This window comes from Oxyura jamaicensis, chromosome 3 (genome assembly GCF_011077185.1).
Source record: "Oxyura jamaicensis isolate SHBP4307 breed ruddy duck chromosome 3, BPBGC_Ojam_1.0, whole genome shotgun sequence".
In the NCBI taxonomy this organism is placed as follows: domain Eukaryota; kingdom Metazoa; phylum Chordata; class Aves; order Anseriformes; family Anatidae; genus Oxyura; species Oxyura jamaicensis.
The window spans coordinates 80,886,379-80,914,045 of record NC_048895.1 but is presented as its reverse complement, the minus strand read 5'-3'; the positions used below and the strand labels follow the sequence as shown (position 1 = coordinate 80,914,045).

Genomic DNA, 27,667 nt, shown 5'->3' with positions numbered 1-27,667 from the left:
TGAAGTGTATGGGTTTTTCCTAATGTGACGTCTCTGTGCAAACATATGCATCTGAGGAAGGCAAAATAGATTTATTGCATTTTGGCTAATACAGAGGAAAGGGGAAATTGCCTACATAATGGAGCAGGAGATTCAGCTTTAACTATGTCATTTCTCTCCTGTCTCCACAGTACCGAATACACAAATATGAAATACACAATCTACCTCCTCCTTCAAAGATATCAGCGTACAATTAAACCCCACAAAGCTTGACAACCTGTTGTCAAGTTGTTTAAGCAGTTGTTTCAGAATCTGACAGACAAACTTATAAACAAAACGTAGAGCACCAGATTGTGGGATGAGGCAGCATCATCACGTGGCTTCCTCAGTTATCTCAAAATTTGGAAAACAAACAAAAAAAAAAGTAGAGAATGCTTTTTCTTTTTTCCTTGAATAAATAACAGTTTAATTACATTATAGAAATAAAATATGATATGGTAGTAATACACTGGAAATCTTACAGAAATACTATTCTGCTACTGGTAGGTAAATGGTCAAAGCTACTTTTCATGACAATCTGAACAGTACTTGTGTACAAACTATTATACAGGTTGCTAATGAAAAATATTGCAGCAGTTGCAAGGATGTACCAGCTCAAACAAACATCTAATGATACAATATTCTTCTAAGAGGAAGTAATAATGTTAGATTTACAGACAATAAAGAGTTATGTTCTCCACTTTGAAACACTGGAAATAAAAAGCTCAGGTAACCCAATTTCTTTACCTTATAGTATCACGAGGATTTTTTTTTCCCTTTCACTATCAAACAGCATCCCAAGAGACCCTGTAAACAGTTTATTCAAAGGTAGTATTTGAGATGTCACAGCAACTTCAACAATTGTCCTAGTCTACAATTACAGACTTTTTAGGCCACTGCTTGTACAGATGACTTTTTCTTTTTTTTTCCCCACTTATTTACATACATTCAGCCCAGTAACAGCAGGTAAAACGCGCTGTCTATCTCGCAATAGACACACAAAAATTTTCATCCAAAGGCCAGTGCAAGAAAAACGTGGATAGTGATTGCACAGCATTGAGGAAATTATATTATACAAATATACAATCAAGACTGTTGAGAAATCTAACTGCACGCAACGTGACAGGGATGGTCTTCGTCTAGCTACACGACATGTGGAGTGGGCAGGGACACGTAACAGCAACTATCGCTGGTGGGATGGTGACGGTGTGGGTGGCCGGGGAACAGAGGGTGGCTGTGCTATCACCAGGTGAAGGCAGGCAGCTGCAAACGGGGAATACCTAGAGCTGAAGGTGGTGCACAGCTTATCTTGGGATGGCAGCGGATTTTCCTAATGAAGCAGTCATCCTACTCCATTTGCAACTTGTAGGGGAATGGTTGCCACCTCTTGAATAAATGGTTCGAAGTGAACCGACACAGTTCCCAGAGCTTTAGAAAAACTCATTATGCAAATGAAGATACTGATGATAGACGGTAACGTTTCACAGGATGCTATTTCTTATTATATCAATAAGCACCAAGTTAAGTGCCAAGACAGCCCCATTGTCCCATGATTTATCATGTAAAATTTAGAACTTGAATGCACAATGAAAAGTCCACGAAGTTTGCATTTAATTCACAAGAAGACGGTTTTAAAAATGGCTCTTAATATACCTTTACATTTGAAACGGCCTTCCCCCCTCCCTTCCAAGAGGATTGCTTTAGGATGGACTATGTCTAGATAGAAGGATTAGCCTTGGCTCCTTGGGGAGTGGGTGCCCCGTCCCACCACCCAGGTTAGCTGCAGGGAGGGAACCAGGGGAGGACAATACCCCTGCGTTTTCTGCTGCCCAGCACCTTGTCCGGGGAGATCTTCAGAAGGTGCCACCCCACGCAAGGTCTTACGCCCTGAACTCACAGCCTCTTACGCCACTGAAGAGCCACCAGCTGAGCTCAGCTTTGATGTTTGTGCTACCAGCTGCTCTGACCTGTGCTACCGTATCCAAAATGCCACGAGGACATTCTGGTGGCCAGCAACCCCAGGACCATCACCCTGCTCTTTCCCTATGTAATCCCACTGCAGGATGGCACGGATTTGGCTCTGCTGACCCGCTGCCACCGAGGAAGCCAACCTCAGGCACGTGTCAGGCAGCTAGCTGGCTATGCCTCCTTCGCAGCTATTTTGGCAGAAATCAGCTGAAGAAGGGTGAGGAAATGGTCCAGAAAAGCAAGGCAGCAGAGAACAGGACTCAGCACCCTTGATGTTACAGAACATCCGTGCCTCAAAGTCTATCTAGCAACGCACACCTTGCGTAAGTCCCAGGTTGCAGAAACAATCCCACCATGGAGCACAGTCGCCATTTTCATCAGCAACTTCTTCCTCAAAGATCACGGTGTCTAAACTTGTCATCTGTATCGTGGTTTCACAGTGAGGCTCACCTTGCTTCAGGCAATTGGATTTGAGTACTGAAGGATGTGAACGATCCCTTATTCCTGGCGTTCTCTGTTTTCAGGAACACCCTCAACAGCCACTGCGGTGGTCAAGGCTGGCTCACGCCATGCTCTGCCTCCTGCTTCACCTTATACTCAAACACAACTGGAAGGCTGCTTTCTCCAGCACATGGATATGCCCCTCAGAGTGGATCTGTATGTTCGTGACGCGGTACTTTCATCGGTAATCAGTTGGAAGAACTCAATTTTAGAAACAGAATTTGTGTGCAAAGCGTGCAACAAGAAATACAGCTTACATTTGGTCATAGTGTCCTATCTTAGTTATGCTACCATGACTCACACTTAGTATACTTACACACACACGCATACATACACACACATACACACACATAGATATTTATTTATATACACGCTCACACGATAAGAAAATGCCTAAACCTGACAATATTTCCTCCTCTTTTAGTGAAGGCTGGAGTTTGGCATCTCAGGCTCTGGATCTGCTTAAACCTGGGATACAGGAATGCAACACACTTCAAGTATACATCGACAGCACAGTGATAACATCACACACGGAGTCAGACACATGCTGTCTTCAGTGGTCCAGCACCAGCATGCGACTCAAGGAGCCAAAATCCGGGACCTTCGCTTTCAGTGTTCGTATTCACACAACGCCCACGGAAAGGGCGATAGTCTGTACAACAGTAAACGTCCTTCTGTATAAACGCAGTGGTATTTAAAAGTCTGAACCAGTGCATTCCTCTCTTATATTCCTCCTCTATTCCTTTGTTGCTGTTATTCTCATATGCATGTGAAAGTAAAAGGCAGTGGGGAAATAATTTTAGTAGAAGAACACAAAGCCTCTCCTCTAAGTCCACAGAAGACCACTAAAAGTGTAAAATTTCCAAAATAGCTCATAGGAATTCTTCAAATACATAAGTGTTTTCAATGGGGTTTACATATCACGTTTCACATTATTTCCACGTAAATCTACCTTATCACTTTGTTTAATCGGACAAATATCAATAACACAGAATAAAACAGCATACAATTCACGGGACAACACATTTTTACAAAACCTCTAAAACTCAGCACTGCCGCTTTTGGAAAAAATCAAAAACTCCTATTACTTACAGACATGAAATACATTTCACATTGAAATGAACAGCATGATTACAAGGCTTTTTCTTATTTGATGGTATTGTTTTAGGATGCATTAGTTTTCAATTAGGTTTCACAATTTTTCCTCATACACCCTTAAGGAACTTTTGCTAGCTTGATATTTTTCTCTGTGCTCTTTCAGGAAACTTACTATTATTCAGTAAACCCTTTTTGAGAAAAAAACGAAAACAACTTTTGAAAATTTAGCTCGAATCCCTAATTGTAAAACTCGAAGAACTGGCTGATGGTAATACTCTTAACACAACCATTGCTTAGCTTACAATGACAAACCAAAAAAAAATATTACAGGAGGGTACAAACACATTAAGCCATGGGTTTGGTTTTCTCTGTTGTTGATTTTTTTTTTTTTAAACTAACTCCTTTCCTCACAATGCTGAGAAGTCTCTGGCTTACAACGCTTCAGCAGTCGTGTCTGTGGAGACAGACATGGTCACTTTGGCAATCTTAACTGTGCTCTTAATGCAGCTCTCGGCGGCCCTGTGCACGTTCCCCGTGTTGTTGGCGTGTTTGTGCTGGCAGTCAGACTCCATGCTGTTATCCAGAGGCTGTGCAGTCCCTTCGCAGGTGGGGAACATGCTCCGGAAGGCATGTCGTAAGTCCTTGCTCCTCAGAGCGTAGATGATGGGATTCACTGTCGAATTCAGCAGACAGAGCATGCTACAGAAGGCAAAGACAGTCTTGATGAGCTTGTTCATTTTCCCAAAGACATCGTACACCATTATAGCGAGGAGAGGGCCCCAGCATATGATTAAAACGACTAGAATAAGGACCAAGGTTTTGGCTAACCTGATGTCCATACGAGTTTGATCAGGCCTAGTGATCTGTACTTTACCATCCTCCGTAGTCTGAATGATTATGCTTTTCTGCGTGCCACGCTGAATCATGCGAACAGCGTGGCTGTGCGCCTTCCACAGTATGTACATGTAGGCATAGACAATGAACAGCAAGAGGACGCTGGTGACCCCGATCCAGAACATCAGGTAAGTCTCGTCGATGAGAGGGAATATGTCTGAACACACGGAGTTGAGCTTTTTGCAGTTCCAGCCGAGCAGGGGAAGAACGGCTATTACGATGGCGATGGTCCACATCACACAAAACGCTACGACAGCCTTTGGTCGGGTAACAATCCTTTTGTAAGCGAGCGGCCTGTGAATAGATATGTACCGGTCTATTGCCGTGAGGAAAAGGCTACCTACGGAGGCGGTGAAGGAGGCTGTAACTCCACCCAGTTTGAACAAGAAGACGTTCGGGCTGTCCTTCCGGTGGAAAACATGGAAATCAACAAAACTGTAGACAAAAATCACGCTGCCCAGGAGGTCGGCCACAGCCAGGCTGCCGATGAAGTGGTAGGAGGGCCTACACCGGAGGCTTCGGGAGTGGAGGATGACACACAGGACCAGGAGGTTCTCGAGGACTGTGAAGGTGCCCAGGGTAAGCGACAGAACGGCGATGGCCAGCTGCTGGCTGGGGTTCAGGATCATAAAGCACTCCATATCCATGAAGTTCTCCCCACACTGTATGTTCTCCTCATTATCCTTAAACGTGGACAAGGACTTGTTGTAAAACTCTGTGATATTGATCTGGTCTGAGGGAATAATGCTCAGCAGGGGATCATCTCCCGCAGTCATTTTTTCTTGGAAAGGATCACCCCTGAAGGAGGAGAGGGGGAACTTCTGGGGATAGTATCCCAGCTTGGATGCCATGTCGCCTTTCATGTCTTCGTACTGGATATCGTTGGAGCCCACGTAAAGCAGATCTGTCGTAATTGTTCGGAAAGTTGTATCTGCGAGGCCATCTAGGATTGACTTCATAACCCCAGTCTTGCTGGTTTCAAAGAGACTTCGAGGAGGGAAAAACACATCTGAGGAAGTCCTAGAAGGGGAAAAGATCAAAATTCATTAAGATAAACAGGGAGGCAAACTCCACAAACAACTTAGCTGAACTGTGTCAAACAAAATCAACCTTTCTTTTGTATTCACCACAGGTCTAGCCTTTGCCACCCGCTGAAGTCCAGATGAGTCGCACACTCAGAAAATCACCTGGATTTCACTAAAACTGAATTACCTTACCAGTGGAGCAAAAAAAAAAATGGAGGTGCAGAGAACTGAGTATTCCACAGAAAAGTAATTTTCATTTCTCATCAAAACGTTCCAAGCCGCTCCACCATAAAGATATTTTTCTCTAGATCTGAACTTAGTTTCTGATTGCAGAGTACCTTGCAGAAAAATATTCCTTGGGCTTGCTTCATTTAGATAATACCAAGTGCCACTGCAGGAACAGCATTAAACTGAATCATCACCTTCATTGCTTTTCTTTCAAAAGGCACCAAGGGCTTTGAAAACCTGACAACACAGAGAGAACAGGGAAGGAACCATGCACTCTAAGTTTCCTACTTCACCCTGCATATTCATATTAACCTGTTCCAGTAATCTGAGGTCTACTAAGATCCTGAATTTGTTAGCTCAAGTTTACTAGCAAGGTGTTTCATCTATAAGTATGGGGACCTGGATATAGTTTCAGTACTCAGTTCCTTCCTTCTGCAAAGCAAACTAAGGTAACTGGGTTGCCTGGACTACAGGAGGGAGGGGGGTGTTCTCTCCACAGTTTCAGGAAAAATGAAGAGGGCTGCTAAATCAGTGAGTGTAGCAGTGACCCATTCAGTTTGGGTCAGAAGCCTCAATCAGGAGAGTTGATACTTGTGCAGAAAAACACAATGCAGAGTTTGGGTCAGGGTGCAGTTCTAGCCAACACTCCAGGCAAGAGGAACCAGGAGCCACTGCTCCCATGAGAAAAAGCAAAAGGTAGTTCCCCAGGAAATGGGAACCCAGAAGAAGGTGCCCATGTAGCCATTGGTCTCTGAGTCCTGTCGTGTCCACCCTGTGCTCATGGGTGGTGATTTGTCAGGATGTAATTCCTGGTCAGGGTGCCCCTGGGAGAGCACGCTCATCAATGTCTGAGTATCACACAGACATCAACATGTAAGACAGGTCTTACAGCTGTTTTTTTGCTGGGCTCCTTTATATAGCTTTGCCCATATAACACTCCTTGAATATGCATTGAACATCTGCTTTAGGGTCCCCTTCAATTGCCAGAGTGGCAGTGAGCGGCCTGAATGCAAAGAAGAGCCGGAATCATTGGTTTGGTGTGCTACAGCTATTCTGCATCTGCTATGGGACATCTAGACGACTGCATCAGCAGCAGTAACAAAAGCTATCTTTTCCATGCTTTTAGAAGGGAAGAAATTGCCTGAGACACCCAAGAAATCCCTGATGCCATATACAGGCTTGTGCTGGCCTAATCTCTTCACTTTACTCACCTGACAATAAATGGCCAGAAAGGCCACCAGAGGTTAGCTGCCAAAATCCAGAGAACTGCAACTCTGAAAGAGGAGAGACACACCCTAAGTACCATAGTTTTTCCATAAAAACTGAAAGAAGGAGGAAAAGGATTCTTCTCTACAACAATACCAATATTAAAAAGTGAAGGAGCCATGATCATCCCCAAAAGAAGCTAAGATTCTGGTGAGATTTATATTTATACTGTGCCTTCACTGGGTATCTAGACACCTGAGACTTCATCCATAGTTCATTAATACAACATTTTCCATTTAATTCAGCGGGCCTGGACATTGAGCATTAAAGGAAGCGTAAGACCCTCAAACTCGAGAAGACACTGCCATGTTGGTGCTGAAGATGAGGAGGACTACAGAAAACCCAGGATGCACAGGACAGTCAAATATGTAACACGGATACTCGCTGTGTCAGCTTTTGCAGACACTGCTGCTCAGCAAGTAAAAAAAGAATTATTAGACAATCTTAAAATACGTTAAGGAATTAAATTTTGAGGGTTTGATTAGTGAGGGAGGGAAATGTCACTGAAGGGCACATTAAAAAAGAACTGCAATAATCTAATTGCAGGCAAGGTACTTTTCTTGCAGAAGGTGCCTTACAGCTGTTCCTGGTAGATTTTGCAGATTTTACATGGTGCAAAAATGACCCTGCTGACAAGTTTGCTTTTGGTGAAATCCGGCAACTTTAAACTCAAGGTTAAAACACCAGTTTAAAACCAGAGGTGAATAAATTGTTATTGAAAAACTAGTTTTATAAACACGTGAAGATGGCTGTGGTACTCAGGTACTCCAGTTTACTTCTGTCAGAAGAAAGACAACCATTTTAATGATTAAAGCCACAGCCCCATGTTGAGAAGATTATGGTTGAGTAAAGCTTCAAAAATTGTATGTGACTGAGCACTTCTGCCAGACAGACAAACAAATTGTTATGAGGTAGCTAGTCCCCGCTGGAGTCACGTTAAGTATATACATCCTCATAATAAGGTGCCAGCCGTGCTACAACCCCTACCTTTGTTTGAAATACAAATGAAAGAACACGAATTCCTGTGTGCTCTTTTAAAGGTGTCAGTGAGTTATGTGACAATATCGCTATGCATGCATATGCTATGCTAACAACGTGGTTAATGGGATCAGGAGAGACAAGTCTTACTCTGAATTTCAATGACTTTTTTTCCTCTGTATTTTTACTTTGAGATTATTACAGTAATTTCCACCTTATTGTCTCTGTAAAGAGTTTTCTTTGAGAGTACTTGGGAGTTCATTAGTGGTGTAGTTTAGGCTTTGGGGGATGCAGCTGACATTAATTTTGTTTTTGTTTGCTGCTGGGAAAATCATAATTGGAAATTTCTAGCAGTATGTGTGCGTGCACCTATTCAAGTAGCAGTTGATTTTTATTAAAGTTGCAGTAAAACAGCCATTCCCATGATCTGGAATTGTACTTTACTGGAATTTAGTTTATTTTAATTTAGATATAGCTTGTCCCAGTGTAAACTACAATACTGAAATGCAGTGAAGCAGTCAGCGAGGTGTTTCATGGCCATGCAGTGAAAACAAGACCAGGCTTTTTGCACTGGGTGTCCAGGTCACAGTCTGAGGCGCTGCATGGTTTAGCATCGACCAAAAAGCTGATCTTTTTGTTTGGTGAGGTGGAAGCATCAGCATCACACGAGTTTTGGCTCTGAGCTCTTCTGCCCCCATGTGCAGCCTGCGGCAGGTACTGCTCTTCCCAGGTGGCTTCCATCCAGCAGAATCCAACGCTGCCCGAGACCCACTAACACCCCTCCTGGGAGCCTCTGCGGCTTCTTCCAGCCTCCCTGACATGTCTGGGGTCTTCCACATCCATCCCTTCTCCTCTTTGGACAGAGGCTGCAGGTAAGGGCTCTGTTCCCTAGCTGAGGTCCCTGCAGACCAGCAGCTGGAGAGGACGAGCCCTCCTGCCTGGCCAGGAGCTGCTCCTCAACACGGGGTTTGAGACTCCCGAGCTCTCAGCTTGGTCTCTTCCTTAAATGAGCTCTAAAACTTTGCTCATTTTAAAAATGGCTTTAAAAAGAACAGAAACATTGATTAGAGATGAGTAAGAGCCTGGGCTGATGCCGGCACTCAACATTTTCAGTGTATTTATGTGAGTACATGCAGCAACTCACAGTAAGCAATGAATTTTGATGATGGATAGGGATTAAAAAAATACATAAAATCGAGTGTCTTTTTTTTTTTTTTTTTTTTTTTTTTTTCCGCGAAGGATAAAAACAGCAAGCCCATAGCTGCACACCATTTTAGACCATGCCACTTCTCCCATTAGCCTGCCGCTGCCAGCTGGCACTGCCAGACTAGCTGTGCAAAGGGACTGCCACTAGATGGAGTGGCTCTTACAAGCACGTTGGTTAGCGTCTTCAGAGACCTGGATTTAACTTCATCTAGCCTATTCCAGCCTGCCTTACCGGCGTCTAAACATACGAGGAGTTAAACATCAGCTGTATGTTGAAGACACCCCCAAGTTGGTAAGTCTGCACCCTCAAAGTGAAAGAATTGGTGAAGGCAGGGGCACATCTTTCTGCTGCCCTCTGCTGCATGGTTTTACGCAGCCTAACAAGAAGCTGGGGTACTGTAAGAGTATCAAGACCCCTTAGATAAAAATCTAAGTGAGGTAATATGCAAAAGGCTAGGAACCCACCTCAGACAACAGGGAGAATTATACTTTCCCTGGACTTCTAGCTGGTCCACAGCACCAGCTGACATGAGGAACAAGAAGATGACTCCTTAAAATGCTTCTCCTGCTATTCTGGGGGACAGGGAGAGCTGGGAAGTTTTAAATAGTTATTTAAAAAAGGGTAGAATTTATTATAATTTTCAAAACAGGATGAATGATAGAGCAATTTTAATAGCCTGGATAGAAACACTGAACAGTTGACGTTCTTCCTCAGAAAGTAATTATCAGCAATACAATGATGCCACTGATAACTGCAGAAAATGTTGATGTGGAAAGAAATAAAAACAAGGGAAACCCACAATCAAACCTTCCCAGTTTCTATTTTAAAATATTTTGATCTCCATGTTTATACATTTCTTCTATGATATCTGCAGCTAATTAAGAACAGGCTAAAGGACAAGTAGGTATAATTGAAACAGAGTTCTGATTGCACAAAGATACATAAATTCATTCCTCTTGCTCACATATTATAAAGCTTGTAAGTCCTTCAGAGAAGGTCTTTTATCTGCTAATATGTCTGCATAGCACCCAGTACACTCAGACTCCAGCCAAATGAGGTCCACAAATTCTGCCACATGAGAAATAGAATAATTTATACTCATACAGAGTCGGCTGAAAACATGTGAGAGAAATGGGAGCCACTATAGTAACTGTTGGCCTCCAGGAATCAGAACTGTCCTATAAAATGAAAATTTATATGGTTAATAATTACCTTATCCCATATAAGGATGAACAATACTGCTTCGAGGACAGGGCAAGGTTTCTATGCCTCAGAGAAAGAAATGCAGAGCCTGAGAAATGGCACTCTAAGACTCAGTAACACCAAGCAAGAAAAAAAAAATGTTGAAGGGAGCATGAAAGCCATGTTATCCCTTTCCTATTTACTGTTTTACCACGCCAACACTGCATAACTCCTAGGCTATGAATGGCAAATACACTGTCACTCCTGATTCAGGAAAACTTGCATTCACTTCAGCGGGGTTTGTCTCTGAGAGGACAGAGCACTGAAGCTAGGACAGGAGCAAATTAGGGATGGTGTCTTCTTACAGCAAGGCACTGCCAGCTACGGGGTAAGCTACTGCGTGCAAGCACTGAACCAAATTTGGTCCTTATGCAACATACTGATTGGTATCTGTCTCCAGTTGAATATGAATAAGCCAGAAGCCACAGCTACCTGGTTATTTATGCTAATTAATATACCATTTGCACACTAACGGGATGGGAGTTGGCTTGTTCTAATTTTGGGGCAAACTGTCCCTAAATGGCAACCCCCAGCAGCTGACAGTCTGAATGAGAAAAGCCAAACAACTGGGGGGCGTGGGGGGTGTTATCTGGTGACTGACAATGACATTATTTCCTCCCTCCCTCCCCAGTTTTGTCAGTGAGGTGTGTGTGCACCCGTTGTGGCACAGGCAGGACCTGCAGGCATCGAGAAGGAGAGGCGGCGCCTCACTCCCACACGGCCAGGTACCACAGATCGGACAGGCCAGAGTCCTTCAGAGGCGAGGTTGAAGAAGTCCTGCTCCGTCTGGTGCAGAAGGACCTGAACTTGGCTCTCCTGCATCCCAGGTGAGTGTGATGGCAACCTGTGCTCTGCCGTCACTCTGACCTGTCAGAGTTGTTCCACGTCGTACCAAGAGTTAAACACCCAGAAATAAAGGCACTGATGGATATTCCAGCATGCCACGCAGGAGAGAAACTTGGTTTGAAGCTCTCTCTCTCATCAAGCCAACCAAGGATTACAGCTGGTGTCTCCCATATCCAGAGAAACACCCGAATCACACAGCTGCAGGAGAAAGAGTGGGGACAACTGCCCCACCTGGCCATTAAAACCCTCCAAAGCTGAGAAAGTCCTGAGGGGACTGTCAGGGCTGTGTTCATGGGAACGCACCGCCACCCAGCCTGCCTGTCCTCTGGGAGAAAGGAGGGAATGCAGAGGTGGCTTTCTTATAACAGAAACATGGTGCAAACATGGGATTTGGCAACCTTTCACAGTTACGTACCCTATATCACTGAAAGACAGTTTTGGGAGGCAATAAAGAGGCTTGCTGAAGTACGACAAGTTCAGATGAAACGGAAACACTGGAGTGACCTGGTATTTACTGAAAAACAGCTCCTGTTTAGGGACCAACGACGCAATAAAACAGAAAGGACACAATAAGAGTAGTTTGATACATTTTCCTTAATTTACATTAAGGAAAACAGATAGGGACTCATTAAATTGGTCAGTTCTGAACTCTCAAACTTTTTTAGAAGAGGACTTACCTTGGATTTCAATATTCAAAGAAAAAAATATTTTTCCATGCACGTTTTCTGACCGTTCTCTAATGCCAAGAAGTGTAGATGCTTACTACTGCAGGGCAGAATCGACATAAGTGTTAAATGGAGAAAGAGAAGCCCAGCAAGGTGCAGAAGAGATGGGGAGTGAACACTCGATTTCCTGGAAGAGATAGCAGCTTGACACACAAGATGTATCTGAAGAGAGAGAGTAACTGCAAAGAGCAGCACAGGACATAAAGGGCTCAGACTCCACTGGATGCTGAATGCTAGAGGTCCCCAGCAGAATCTGACATCTAGAGCATGAGGCTGTGGGAGAAACACTTTTATTAGCAAAGAGTTAACCACTCCAAGAAAACAGCTTCCACATAACAGCCAGAGCAGAAGAAAAAAGGTCAAGAATTTGTAGCAGCAGAAAATATTAGTGAACTTTATTAAAAGAGTACAGATTAGAACCAGAAAGGCAGGAAAAACATTAGGCTCCAGGGAGAAATCTTAATAAACCACACAGTGCATGACTGCTCTCCTCCTTCCCCCTGCAAGAAACCGTGTCTGAAACAAGTTTTAATTGAAGTCTCTGCTAGATTGCAAAGAGATGATGAAAGGCAAAGTAATGGGGGTTAAGCAGTGTGAATGGGAGTGCAAAGAGAAGGGAAAGAAAACTGATTACTGAGACAGGGAACAGGATGCCTCCAAGTGAGATGGGTGCAAACCAGGGGAAGGTAAGAGAGGAAGACCAGTGGAAGGAGCCCCTGGGAGGCAGGGGATGAGGATTTTAGGGAAAGGGAAGAATTGTCTTTGAGATTGGCTTGGGGAAAGCAGATTGGGTGAAGGAGAAGACTCATGAGAGAAAACCTCCCTGCTCTTCCAAGCTAGGAGGACTTCAGAGACACCTCCACAGGCTGAAGGATGTAGCCAGTGGGACTTTCAGATCTCACCTGAAAGAAAGAATAGACCCCCTGCTCTGCAGGCAACAGGTTGCACTTTAGAAAGTTCATTTTTGATCAGTATTCAAAGGGTGAGAGAAGACGCACGGGGCCCTGAGAAGCCATCCTGTGTAATGTCACCAAGAAGGACAGCACTGTGTGGACTGACACATGGCGCTGAGTCGGGGACAGTCAGCGGAGACCAGCCAAGCCCGCCAGACTCCGTAGGAAAATGAAGCAAGGGATACATACCTCAGAGTGAAAAGGGAGACAAGATGCTCGAACGTGGCCACTGGATGACCCACACGGTGGATAAACACACTGAGAAGGAAAAAGGAACGCAGGGCTTGCAGATAACGGCCGAGAAGGTCAGCAGCACATTGCAAAGCAATGTTCCTTCTGCTCAGTCCTCGGGAGCCTACTTCTCCCGAAAATTGTTATTAGGTCACCACGTATGGGCAGTGCTCAGATGCTGGGACAGAAAGGCTTTTGGTGAACGTGATGTCCCCCACACTGCCAGCAGAGAACAGAAATATGCCTTGCAATTAAAAGATGTAAAACATTTTTTCATTTCTGGAGCTGTCTGGCCTTTCATAAAATTTAAATAAGCTCAAAAAATTTAAATAAGACAACCCTCTTCATATCTACATTCTGAATATAATGATATTCAGATATACTGCCTTCACACACACAAACAACTTGTGAAATTATTTGCCAGCATATTAAGCTACTACACCAGATTGCTTGGCAATGGTGCATGTCTTTGAAATATGCAGATGCTTTTCTTTTTTAAAAAAAGGAGAGAGGGAGAGAAAAGGAGAAGTGAGAAAGAATTACAGTAGAATCTGGTATCAAACTAACCAGAACAACAAAATGCAGAGAGACTCCAACCGATATTTCATGGTATCTGGAGAAGTGGTTAAAAGATACTGAGGGATGAGCTATGAATTTGTGTGTGTGTGTGTGTGTATATATATATATATATATATATATATAAATACACATATAAACTTACAGATAGACATACACAAACACATACACATGCCTAGAGGAACAACTGTGCAAAGTCTCACAAACGCTGCAGTAGTGTTTGTCATGCATAAACCCAAATTCCTGGTGCCAGAGGACAGACAGACAAGCTAGCAGTGTAGGTACAAAACACACAGGCAATATAACTGCTGAGTATCATTTTGAATTCCCCCATACACAGCCTTCCTGGGGAAAAACAAGCATCTAAAATTAGCCCATCTATCACTGAGATCCTGTAAAAATTATTTTGCTAGAATATATACGTATGGGTATCTATAGACACGCACTCCAAACCTATTCCACACACTTTTCCAGGCACAGTCTGGAATCCAGCACTGCATTGTGTTCAACAGAGGCAGAACTGGGTAGAAATAATGACTTCTCAGAGCAACAAGCACATTTCACATGTTCACCAGAAAGGGAAGGTGGGAGCCCCAAAACCCCAAAGTACAAACTTTAAAAGCTTTCCTAAAATGCAGATATGAAAATTATCCCAGCGAGGGCTGAAATGGAATTTACAGTACTCCCTAATGAGCTGCTGCTGCTCAGTACTTTGTAGTATGTGAGCACGCCTTCGCTAAGAAGAATATACAACTGCCATAAAAAGAGGTTAACACAGGTTGAGGTAAAATTCGATGCCATCTAGCCTTGATCTACACAAACAAGACAACATCGGAAAGGCACAAAGCAGCCAGTTTCACCAACAGCCCAGCTGAGGTATAATGAATGAAATCTTATTAACTAATACAGTAGTGAAATATCTTTTTTATCTGTAATTGGGATGTGGGCAGCTTGATATAAAAAGAAGGATGTTCCCACTCGAGAGATGCAGAACTGAGCTCGCTGTGTGCATAACCATAATGCCCCTGCATGAGGCACCAACGTCGTAACAAAACGTGGTCCACCCTTATGTTGCAAGCCAAATCATTTTTCATGGGTAACAATGGCACCCTCAGCAAAAAGAAAAGAAAAAAAAAAAGTTCTTTCTAATGAGCAATTGATTTATAAGTCATTACAACCATTTCAAAAGGACAGGTCATTGCTGGTTTCAGTGATCATTAACAAAGCCACGCACTTTCACCGAGGCTGAGTTCTGGGGGGCATCCTTATCCCACCAGCAGCAATTAGATGTGCGCTTTTTTGCAGCAGCGCAACGTCAGGCTAGAAATGGAGACATAAAGAGCAATACTGAGAAGACAGGTTGTCACATTTTTAACTTTGCATTAATAACAAATGCTGTTGCTGTCTATTCTGGCACATTTGCAAGCTTGCTTTTAAGTACAAGGGGCTGGCATGCATCTCCACTATAGATAGGAAAACAAGAGCAGCCTTGTTATGATTAAAAGGGTCTATTTCCCTCTGCCTTCTGTCTTCTATGTCCATCTGCACAGCTGCTTTGAACTTGGCCAAGTCCCAGTGTTAGGGTCGCCTGCGGTACATATTTTAAATCAGCAGCAGACTGCGAATTTGCTGCTACAGAGGAGAAAAATCTCCAAATTCTCACTAAATGGTTGATGAGTGGCTCTGTAGAACATTCATCACCGTAGATAGCCCAACCTATCTGGGAAATTGCAGCAAAAATGTATCTAAAACCATTTACTGTTTCATGAGGAGAATGAGATAAAGCCAATATAGACATCTGCAAAGAAATGAAGAGAAATCACTGTTGACAAAATGAATTCTGCTGATGCCTCGAGTGCTGACTGAACAGCTAGAGAGAGGTCACAAAGTTTGCACGTGAGAAGTGAAGTTTGCCCTTAAAAAAGAGCACGAGTAGAGAAACCGGGGGAGTGGAAGACAGTGCACAAGACAGACCTGAGGAACCAGGAGCAGTGATGTATTTGCAAAACGCTCAGGGAACACTAAGTAATCACACGGGTTTGGGTTCTCCCCTGCCATTTAATCTCCTCACCTACTTTTATCTAGCAGAAAGGAAAGCCACCCGAGCTCTCCCTCCCTAGTGCGTAACGCTGTCAGCACCACAACCTGAGTGGAATCACAGTTTGCAAGCATTTGGGGATGGCCACAATAAAGGATGGAAGTCAGAAATGACTGGGGGGGGACGGGGGGGGGGGGGGGGGAGAAGTTACTCCGTTTCTAAACTTTTGTTGCCCAATCAGAAACCTGTGAACACAGAAACAGACAGACGGACATGCATTGGCTAAGATGTGCCATTCCTTCAGCAGAGCATGAAGGCTCTAAACGGTGTTCTTTATGCAACTGAGCTAACATAATTCACCAAAGCACAACAGCCAGGATCAAAGCGCCCACCAGCCCATCCTCACAATACTTAAACCTGCTTCCACTTTCCCCTAGAGTTTTGTAGGTATTTTTATTTAATTACTGTGGTTTCAGGTGTTACCAAACAGTTGATGAGATAAATTCAAAGCAAATAATCAATTTCTTTACCTTGCCAACTTTTTTTTTTCTCCCCCCTCAGCAATAGATGCCTGCTGGCTGAGTCAAACAATTATTGCTTTTATCAGTTTTGTTTTAAAATGCTTTTATTCAAATGGCTTTGCCTCTCGTTCCAAAGACCAATGGATAATAAAGCAAAGATGTTCCCGGTTGCTACAAAACTAATTTTAACCTCAAGCAAATCAGGAATTACACATTCATCTTCTAAACTGTTTAAAGACATTATATTCATTTCTTTTACAGTTGATTTAATAAACTCTAGTACAAATATTTATTATGCAGGCAGTCACACCTTTTTTTTTTTTTTCTTTTTTAGAAGAGAAAACCTGCGCTAGCAGTTGATACGAGGTGTAATCTGAGGAGAAATAAGTACTCCTAAGATTTTTTTTTCCACTATGTTGCACATTTTGGTATTAAATACTGTACTAAAGAGCACTCTGATCCTCCCCGTGGTCCCGATACATGTGAGCAGCAATGCCACCCCCAGCAGAGAATGCCATATTCCTTTAAGATAAGGTGAACAATAACAATGAAAACAAGATGATACGTGCAAGGAAAAAAAGAAACAGCACACACCTTTAACAGGTCAAAAAAGCCACACTACGCTTCCTTTTTTTTTTTTTTTTTAAAGAAAAACTTGCGGGTACTCCAGAAGGAGCATTTTGCTATCTGGCTCTAAGGAGCACCTCTCCCTTTTCCTTCTTGAAGGGAGAAGACATACGCCAAAACTGTTAATGCGATCGTTTACTAGCATACAGAAAGCACCGCTCACGATAATTTTAGCGAAAAAACAACTCCGGACTTCATCATCCGACACCATTTTCCCCGACCGAACCGAAATCACGGGAAGGAGCTGCCTGCTGCCGAGGGCTGGGTACGTACCTCATCCAGGGGTGCTCCCGGCGGGGCTCTGCAGCCGGCTTGGGAACAAAAAGATGCCCGGGGAGGAGAAACCCATCCGGTCACTGGTGCGGTGCCGGACCGCCCGAAGGCTTCACACGACAGACACCGCCTGAAGTTTACGGAGCTCCCCCCGCACGCACACACACCTCCCAGTTCCAGGCAGACCCCAGCCGGCCCCAAACCCCGCGGGGACAGCCTGCGGAGGAGCTGCCCCCTTCCCACCCAGCACCCCTGCGGAGTCGGGCGAGGGGGGTGCGCACGGGGACTGCTGAGACGGGGCCGGGACGAGGGCAGCAACCCCGGGTGTCCCGGGGGACCCGTCCCCGACCCCCGGCTCGCCAACGCCGCTCCGGGCTGACGGAGAAGGGGGCAGCGCGGTGTGGCCGCGGCCGCCCCGCCGTCGGGGCAGGCGGCGTCGCCCCCCCGGCGACAAACTTTGAGGGGGCTCGGCCCCGCCGGGACCCCCCTTCCCTCCCTCTCTCCCTCCGTCCCCGCAGCCCCTCGCCCTCCTTACCCTCGGCACGGCACCGGCCGCGTGTCCCCCGCCTGCTCCGGCCGCGCCGACCCCCGGCAGGGAGCGGGGAGCGGGAGCGCCGCCCCGCCCGGGCACCCCGGCACTGGGGAGCGCCGAGGAGGCGGTGCCGGCGAGGGGAAGGAGGAGGTGGGAGACTTCTTCTCCCCCCTTGGCGCCTCCTCTCCGACCACCGCCGCCCTCGCTCCACGGGCGGCTGCCGCTCCTCCACCGCCACCGCCCCCCCGCCGCGGGCCGCCCCCGGCCCTCCTCCGCCGCCTCCGCCCGCAGGCAGCGAGCGAGGCGGGCAGGCAGCGGGCTCCGGCACCCGCCGCCGCCTCGTCCCCCGTCACCCCCCGCAGCCTGCCGCCCCTCTCCGGTCCCATTTATGAAGCCCGGCTGCCATCACGTGTTAATGTGCCTTTTGTCCTGGCCCTGGCAGCGCCGGAGGCGCTCCGCACGCACGGGCAGCGCCGGGGGAAGCCAGGCGGCGGCGGCCAAACTTCGCCCCGGGGGCGGGCGCCGGGCGGCGGACCCGAGCCCTGCCCCGGCCGTGCCCCGCGCCCCGCCGGGCGGCCGCCTCCCGCTCCCTTCTCTCCCCCCCTCACCCCTCCCTTCCCCGAGGGGCTCTAAATTATTAATTATAATTAGCCCCGTCGTGCCGCGGGGCCTGCCGGCAGCCAACGTGCGAGGCAGCGCCGCCTGCGGCCCGCGGGGGCGGCCGGCGCCTCCCCGCCGGAGGGGAGGGAGGGAGAGACCCGGCAGGGACCCGCCCGCCGCCCTCTCCGCCCCGCGGGGCTGTGGCGGCGGCGGCTGAGGGGCCGAGGGCTCGGGGCAGCCCTGGGGAGGGAGCCCGGCTTTCCTTGAGGGGCTGGAGAAGCTCCCGAGGGCTTAAGGGTGGGTTTGGGGCGGCACCCCAAGGGGCTTCGCCCTTCAGCGGTGTGCCTCAAGGCTTGGTGCATCTCTGCGTGGTGGTGCCCGGCCGGGAGGCACCGGAGTTTTGTCATCGTTTATTTCCCTCTTCCACGTTACCCCCGAGGCTGACAGACGTGGCTGTGGTGTTGTGCTGGTGCAACAGCCGTCATGGCGGCGGGCAGAAGGAGCGGGGAATCCCTCATCTCCCAGGGCTGAGGGGGCTCTCAGGGCACAAGGACAACTGGCAGGCTGGGTTTGCTCAAAAGACGGTTCTTAAAGAATGTAATATCCAGCTGGCTTTGCTCAGTGTGCTTCTCCCTCTGCAGTGTCATAAATATGTATTTGTCTTTACATGTATTAATACAGAAGCATGATAAATATTTATCATTTGACATAATGTCTAAAGACATTAACTGATCCATCTACGACATCCACTCACGGCAGAGGAATATCCCGGATCCCTCATTCCTCAGAGGAGAAACCCACAGGGAGCTACGCTCTTCACGAGCGAGGATTAAGGACTTTGGGTGGCAATGTTTTCGGGGGTGCCCGAACCGAGAGGTGTGAGCCATCTGATGGTGAGCCTTCCCCTCGAAGGTTTCTCGGGCTGGGCCCCCAGGGGAAGCGGGCTGGTGCGTCTGTCAAGGATCCCAGACCCGCTGCTTCGGTCTCATCTTTCCTTGTATTTAGTCCCATACCGATTCTGCTCAATCATAATTACTGCCTACGTGTTTTTTTTTTTTTTTTTTTTTTTTTTCTTTCTTTCTTTTTTCTTTTTTCCCCACTGCTGGCTCTTCCTGATGATAACCGTTAAATTAACAAGAAAGGAAGTATTTTCAAGTGGCATTCCTGTGAGAAAATTGGAGAAGAAAAAAGGCTAACTCATTTGTGCCCAACTCAAGCTTCTGATATTAGTCAGTCTGTTTGGTAATTCAAAAGTGCTGGTGTGTAAAAAGAACTTTATTTAACACTGCAGTAAAATCAGAGCAGATTTCTCTTTGGCTTTATATTTCAGAAAGTACCGACTTCTCCTCAGAGGACTGAGAGTTTTCATTTGATTCTTTTTCTCTGAAAGGTTGGTACTTTTGCCTTTAATGTGAACCTACTTGGTTAAGCTTCTCTTCCACAGTCATGGAGGAGCGCAGCTCCTCGGCAAAGGCAAGCCACATCCAGAGGCCGTCGCTGGACACAAGTCAGCCCACGGGGTAAATTTAGGGCAATGTGTTACTGCTCGTTCCACCTCCACGCTCACGGCTGGCTAAAAGATCCCCATCCTGAACTAGGATTTACTCCAGTCTTCTTGGGGTAATCCTTCTTTCTGTCACTTCTAAACTCGGAGAGCAGAGAGGGAAATTGCGATGTTGACAAATGTAGCCATGCCTACACACTGAGGTGGCTTTTTTTTTTTTTTTTTTTTTTTTTTTTTTCCTAAAATCCCCCACAGTTGCTACTGCCAGTTCAGCCCACAGGCGCAGCAGTTTGGCAGGAGATGTATCAGTAGCCAGAGGTGACTTGAGCACCAGCTTCTCAGCCATCCTCATGGTGGGGTGTCCTTTGACCCCTCATGCCTTGCGCTTCCCAAATGTTTATCCAGATCTTGCTTTAATTTTGCGATTTGGCAAGGGGAAGGTTGTTGAGATCCTGCGACACCTGTTCCTGGTGGAGCTGGTTGGAAAACCTCTGAAAGAACAGCTTTCCACTGGAAAATGCAACCCTGTCAAAACCAAATCGCTTTGCAAACTTGTGTCGGTTTCACTGAAAATGTCATTTAAAAAAGAGTAAGTGGTGGAGGGATGTTCCAACAGTGTGGGAACATCTCGTTTTGACATTTCCAAGCTAAATGTTTCAATTTCTTCTTTCAAAATGAGTTTTGGTTTCAAAATATTTCATTTTATATTATATATTACAAAATAATACAAAATTTGAAAAGCTGAATCATGTTTCTATTGAGCTGTAATTAATTTTCTCCATGACTTTCTGGAGGTAGAGAACACCGTTATTCTGATTTGGAACAAAATTTTAAATCCCAAACATCAAGGAAAACGAGAGTATGTGAATTTTGTGGGGTTCCCAGCCACATGATGGAATTCCGGAATACGTCAATGGCCACTTTTTTAAGCTGTATGATTATAAAAGACTTAAAATAGTGGCAAGTTACTTGCAGCCTTGCATTTCCTCACACTTTGAGCCTTGCTGCCAGTGGAAGTAAAGCCATTCAATACCAATGACGAGGACTGAAAGAAGAGATGGGGGTGGACACAGACCCTAAAGTCAGACATTCTTACTTTTCTTTTGGTTGCTCCCAGTTAATGTGCTTCAAAGCAGTGCATTGGTTGGGTATCTTCTGCCCACCCCCAGTACTACTGCAGTTGTAACTTCCTTCACTTCCTATTCCAAAAAGAGGAGGAAAGAAGGTAACATAGGATATAATCCAGCTGATCCTGTGCTCTTTCTAAGCCACAAATCACCAATTCTTGCTCTACCAGATTCTTCAAATACTATTGTTTCATATTTTTATGATAAATAAACTTTGCCATCATTTTATGAATGTTGTATTCCAACCATGAAGCATTTTATTTATCTGTTTACATTGATCAGATGTGCCTAATGAGTGGGCTTGATGATTTACTTGGCAAAAATCCATACAACAATCAGGTGAGGTTGTTCAGTAGTAGCGATCTCACAGAGATCGCTTGCTCCCTGGTTCTGTAGACCCTGGAATTCCATGGCTCCTTTCAAGATTACCCCACCTCTTCTTCTCAAGAGTGTTTCCTGCCGCTGCCTTGTGTTATAAGTTTGAAGGTTTTGCTCACTTTTTTCTCATCATCCATAGGTAGATAGAACAATCGAAGAAGACATAAATAACTACAAAGAGGCACTTGGAAGTACATTGTCTTCTAATAATCACATCCCATGTCCTGCTCACAGACCAACGTTTTTTCTCATGGTTTATGTGGCAGTTTCTTGACTCATTTGGAAATGAGAGAAAAGATTTAGTCCCATTCCTAGTTTAGAAGACTGTCTGCTTGTCCTAAAGCCTTATCTTTATTTGTCTGGCTTTGGAGACTTTGCTGCTAGGATAGCACTGAAAACCAAGGCTGCACACAAGCTCTTCCATAGTTTCACAGTCATAAAATCTCTGGAAAAGAGAAGAGGGTCTCCACCATAAATATAATTCTGCTTCTGCTTATCCTAAGAGCCATGACTGAAATTTCTTTTTGCAAGAAAGAGAAGCTGTGAAACAAGACCTTAAACAACGAGCGTTTCTTGCCCTAGACTTCTCAACTCACAGAGGAGGGTGCCTGAGAACCTCAAATGATCAGGTACTGCTGCAGCAGATGGAAGAAGTGTCTTAAGGGAACATGATTTTCCAGCTTTTCTACATTTGCTCTGCAAGCTATCTGTCAGGGTTAGGCTGGGACCCAAAAGCTCAACTTGTAATTCTGACGTTCCTTTTTTCAGTAGCATTGAACATCCACAACTTTCACAGGCTTTAGCAAGAGCACCAGGAGCTCAGCCCCTCAGAAAGTCCTGCTGTTCATCTTCCTGTGCTGATGCTCCCCATCTGTAAAATGAGGATAATAGGATCTCACTTCTTTCACCACCGTCAGACTTTCCTACTTAAATTTTCACTTCATCAAGGCAGGAACTGTCTCTTACTAGTAGTTTGTGAGCATCTACCACAACAGAGCCACAATGCTGGCTGTGACCTGCAGGCACTGCCACATTGCAAACAATAACAATAAAAACCCAATCAGAAATGTTATTGTCCAGGAGTAACTTTACTGCCACCAAGCAAATAAAGGGAAAAAGAAAAAATATATATTGTACTGGGTCTGGCTGGGATGTTACTTTCCCTGCAGCAGCCCATACAGTGCTGCGCTCTGCACTTGTAGCTAGAACAGCAGTGGTATCACACCAGTGTTGTGTCTGCTGCTGAGCAGTGCTGGCACAGCATCAGGACTCTCTCTGACCCTCCTAGGGGGTGGGCAAAAAGTGAGAAAGAAACATCAGCAGGGCAGCTGACCTAAACCAACCAAAGGGATATTCCATACCATATGATGTCACACTCAGCAATAAAAGGTGGAAAAAGGAAGAAGAGGGGAGGGGTGGGCTCTCGTTGCAAAAACGTCTGTCCTCCTCCCGAACACCGGCTACGTGCGTTGAGGCCCTGCTTCAAGGACGTGGTCAAGCATCGCTCATTTGTGGGAAGTAGAGAGTAATTTCTTTCCTCTGCACTTCCACATAGCCTTTACTTGTTTTGTTTAGTTATTCCCTTTACCCCTCCCTTTTCCCCTTTCCCTTTTTTCCCTTTAGTTGAATTGTTTAATTAATAATAATATTTCCTTAATTATATATATATATATATATATATTTTTCCCCTCTTTAATTAAATCATCTTTATCTCAACCCGTGAGTTGTTCTTTCCTTTACTTCTTCCCCTCCTCATCTGAGGAGGGGGAGTGAGAGAGCGGTTGTGGTGTTCAACTGCCTAGCACGGTAAAACCACCACAATATATAAAAAAATACAGAGAAATACAGAATCCATGAAAGTGAATGGGTGAATGGTTTACCCGGGGGCTTTGCAAAGTGTCCAGCTCCATATTTAGCCAAATGTTGGTCCCTTGTGCAAGGTGGAGGTGACAGCAGGCTCATGTCACAGGCGAGGCATGGCAATGTCCTCATTTGGGGCTATCTCCGCAGCTGGCTTCAGCCTGTTGCTCAGGTGTCGCGGTGGCCCTGCCCCTTTCCCAAATCTGACCCTGCCTTTTGACTCAGCCAGCTGGTGAGAATGGGAAATTTGCTGCTGGTTTTTGTAATGCAGATGTCTGCCAGCTAGGAACAGACCGAGACCACCAACTCATCTCAGCCAGGAAAACAAACAGCTATCATATGGTAATGACTTTGTGTCACTAGTGCCCCGAACCAAATTAAAACCAGTGATGCAGGCATTCAAGTCTCTCTATCCTGTCATTAACTATCCCCTGAAGCTATCCAGTTCCCCAAATATTATTCTCTTCTGCTTCTTGCTTTGTCCTTTTAGATCGGAGTTGAGCAATGATGAACTAATTTAGCCACTGTTCTATGTAATTTAGGTTATGAACTCGGTGAGTTAGGAAGAGGAGAAGAGACATGTAACACAGTTAAGGACGTGTATGCTTTTGTTAAAAAATCTCAGGCTATTACTGACAGAGGTGTTAACACCCATGCCAAACAGAATGCATTGGAGCTTAATCTTCTGCTGTATTGATTTTTCATAGTGTTTTGCCCATTGTGTTGTGGGTGGCACTGCAGGGTACTAACAAGGTTCTTTCCTTTGCCCTGATGGCAGCGGTACTGTGCCACGTCACGTTCCTTCCACCAGCTCCTGAAGAAGATAATAGAAAAGAGAAGAGCCAGAAGACTGCTGAGAATCCTCTGTTTTAAAACAAAGACTTGCCCAGATCCAGGGCAGGTTGTTGCTTATCTGACATCTGTTGCCTGACACTTGGGGAAGGACTCTTAGAAATGGTCATTTGGGCATCAGTCCACAGTCCCCTCCTCTTTCCTTTCTCATTCCCTCTCTGGTGCCCAAGCCTCGGCTCCAGCATGCTGGAAAGAAGCCGCTGTGTTCAGTGTGAAACCGTGGCATGGTGATTGCCCTTCGGAGGGTTCGTGAGCTGCTCTGTTACCGATGCATGCAGCTTCGAGTACCTAGTACAGCATTTTTGTCTGTTCCTTAGGAGCTAGCAGCTGGCTAAGGCACATAAACTTCTTTTCTCTCCACCATGTAAAAATTACAAAATGCTGGTCTATGTAGAAAAAGGAGGTTGCCAGGGAGGAGAGTGAGTATACTGTGTTAGGGAGGATGGGCCTCTTTGACCTTGGGGAAGCTGCCTTTGAACCTTATTTTTTGTATTTTTCTGACACAAAGGAAATCACTGCTGCTCCTAAGTGATCTTTCAATGCAGAGAAACACCCTCATTAGTTTTTTTTTTTCACCTTCTCACCTTCTTTCATTAAACCATACTCTTTACAGTCCCAGTTGAACAGCAGGGAACATTATGAGCTGACGGAAAAGCATTTTCCTTTGTTAACATGTTTTTTCATCATTGAGCAATAGAGCAGTAATGAGGATACAGATCATCTTTTCATTATAAATATGCATCGCAAAGTACAAAAAGAAAAAAAAGTGGGTTCCAAAAAATAAATAAATAAACAAAATAGCTGTGTGGTGAAGGGAAGAAACTGAGAAAAACAAGATGACAAAGCTTTTCCCTGATGCTCTACCTTTGCTAGTGTACAGGGGCATCAAAGTCAGGAAAGACTCCAAGTGATGTTGGGTGCCTGAATGTTGCATTTAATGTAAATAGGCGTAGGATTGTATCTGCAACTTCTATGCAATGCAAATTAATATCATTCATCAGTATGGCAAGAGAAACCAACAAATAAACAAACAAAACCCAACTAAAAACACAACCTAAGATGACTCTAAAATAGATTGGTTCTTGCATGGAAATATACAGATTTGTTTTCACTCTTGACTTTTGTTCACATTTTCCTTGTTCCTGCTAGATATGAAAACAACCCATCATGTCAGCTCTTAAATAGGGACGGTATATGCCAGTCTGCATAGCGTACATGCTCAGTTCCAGAAAAGAGAAACAATTATGAGTCTGGATGAGGGCTACACATTTTCTAGCTCAAGTTCCTTACGAGATGTAGCCATGCGGAGGAGGCACTGCTTCTGTATACGTGTTTGTACGGTGCTTAATAAGTAGAGGCTGTTATTGGAGGGTGAGGGAAAGAGCTCTCATAACAATAAAACCCAGCTATGATGAAATGCCTACTGAAAGCATCGGTGTGTAAGTGCTGTCCCAGGGAAAGGAGCACTGCTCTGCTGCTGCTGCAGAACGAAGAGGGCTCATCATCCCTTTTTCTCTCCCCTCCCTGCAGTTCTGGGGAGGCTGCAGGGGACTGCAGTGGGGCTGTTACCTGTCGTAGCACTCCACTAGAGCTGTGCTCCTGGGAAACCCAGGGTGTGCATGTTTAAGGCTCTCCTCAGCCTGTGTTCCCTCCCCAGGATGGGTCTTCCCACTGGTTTGCCTGGAAGATGGGGAAGTGTAGGGAGCCTGGAGACGCCGCTTCCCCCTGTGTTTCAGGAGAAGCACACAGTGAGTCTGTAGGAGTAAGAAACACAAACTTCCCCCTCTTTTGTGCCAGGCTGTATCACAGTCCGGCCTTCAAGAGACAGCCTGTTTTTTTTTTTTTTACCTCTGCCAGCTTTTCTATGCCTTTTCCACCGTCATTACAATTACTGTGGCTACATTTGCTCAAATGGTCAACGCTTGCTAATGCTATCACAGATATCCATCCCTTCCACCCCTGCAAATTATTCATTATAGTGTCACTAGCCTCAGCATAAAATGTACATTTGCATGCTTGTTTTCATTTAATAAAACCCTTTGGTCACGGAAGCACTGTCAACCCAGGTTTTATTATTCCAGAATATTAAATTTAAGTCTTGGGGCACCTGTGTGACTGAGAGGTCGCCTAGCATCTTCAGCTCTGCAAAGTGGGGGGCGAGGGGAGGTTTGCAAACTCTGGGTTTAAACAAGAAAACCAAAGTGGCAAAGCTCAAGCCCACTCATCCTTTTCTCTTCTTTTTAGGGGGAAATGGATGCCACAAGCTGATCATGTCACAGCCCCACACCATCATTGGATCCACTGGAAAATAAATCCAAGGTAAAGGCAGCGATGCTCTGGACACAGCTCAGCCTGGGATCTACCCATGCAGCTGACCTTCCAGTACAAAATATTAACTAAACAAGACAGCAGGGCAAGCAGACGGTGGGACAGAGGTTGTTCTTCAGAAGCCTTGCTGTGATTGTTTTGGCATGATCTCATCTCGAAGCCCTGTTGTGAATAGTTAGATTTTCTCACATAATTTTGTGGTTGGGAAGGGCTTTTTGGCTTCTGTAATCGATTTACTTTATGAAGAAAACACTGAAAAAAAAAAAAAAAAGATGGCCAGAAAATGTGTTTCATCTTCAGTAAAATCAACAACTTGACCTCTCCCTGGGAGAGCACTGCCTTGGAAGCAGCCATTCTAGTAGGCTAGGGAAAGCTGACTTCTGAGATCCAACCAAGGCAGGAGATTCAGTAACAAAATGTTGTCTTTTCAGAGCTACTTCCCTACAATATTTAGATTTACATCTCATATTACAGAATATTAAAAAACAACGGGACCATTTAAGGACTAGAAGATGGACTAGATTATTTTATTATCTACTTTTCAATGCCCTTTTCCTTTTTCAGTGGCCTGAGCTTAACTTCTCTTCATCTATATTGGCTCCGGCTCAAAGGGTCATATAACCGTCTGAGTCAATAGCAGAGCTTTTAGCACCAGACCCAGGAACCATCTTGGACAAATGGAATCCCAGATACATTCTTCAATTTTCCCCCATCAGCCATTTATAAAAGCTACTTTTATTAAAATCTTCTTGGGTACTTCTCCTGCTGCAGCTGGGCGACCATATGAGGAGTGTTTGCTATTAAGCCACAGAAGAAAGAAGCAGAAGGGTTTTATTTACTTCAGTGTTGGCTTTCCTTTGTTTCTGCAACTCTTGTTTTCTTCAGGGTGACCAGGAATAGTAAAACGTAGCAGAAAAGCCCTAACACATGCTGCAGCGTCAGAATTCCTCTGTTCAGAGGGTATTTTTAGATGAAAAGGTGTAAGGCACGTTTAGCCTGCTTGTCAGGAGGTTGTTGACTGGTTAACTCTATTTAAGTGCGACACAGGGAGACCATCTATTTTATACCCTTAGGTTATTCGGGAGGCCAGCCTGCTGAACCACGCTTGTCTATTGTACCGAGTAAGAAATAGTAAGGCGAGGGGTACTATTCTGTTGCCACAAACCAGGGACATCTCCCCTTATTAAAAGTGGTGCAGTTGTGCTTTAGTTGTTTGAGGCGGAGGAGTGATGAAAGACATAAAGCTCTCCCATGTATGCGCGTTGTCAAAA

General features: G+C 45.2%; 1 protein-coding gene across 2 annotated transcripts; it reads right to left on the bottom strand.

The window, feature by feature from the left end:
- On the bottom strand, window positions 1–25,544 carry CNR1 (cannabinoid receptor 1). Of its 2 annotated transcripts, XM_035321265.1 has the most exons (4): window positions 25,536–25,544; window positions 21,435–21,444; window positions 17,751–17,970; window positions 1–5,499 (listed from the first exon to the last, which is right to left on the bottom strand). In XM_035321265.1, the coding sequence occupies exon 4, from the start codon at window positions 5,436–5,438 to the stop codon at window positions 4,017–4,019; it is 1,422 nt and encodes a 473-aa protein (XP_035177156.1). In that variant the 5' UTR covers window positions 5,439–5,499; window positions 17,751–17,970; window positions 21,435–21,444; window positions 25,536–25,544; the 3' UTR covers window positions 1–4,016. The 2 variants fall into 2 exon arrangements, with proteins under 2 accessions (XP_035177156.1, XP_035177155.1); XM_035321264.1 differs by lacking the exons at window positions 17,751–17,970; window positions 21,435–21,444; window positions 25,536–25,544 and adding an exon at window positions 17,216–17,322.
- Between the last annotated feature and the right edge of the window lie 2,123 nt (window positions 25,545–27,667).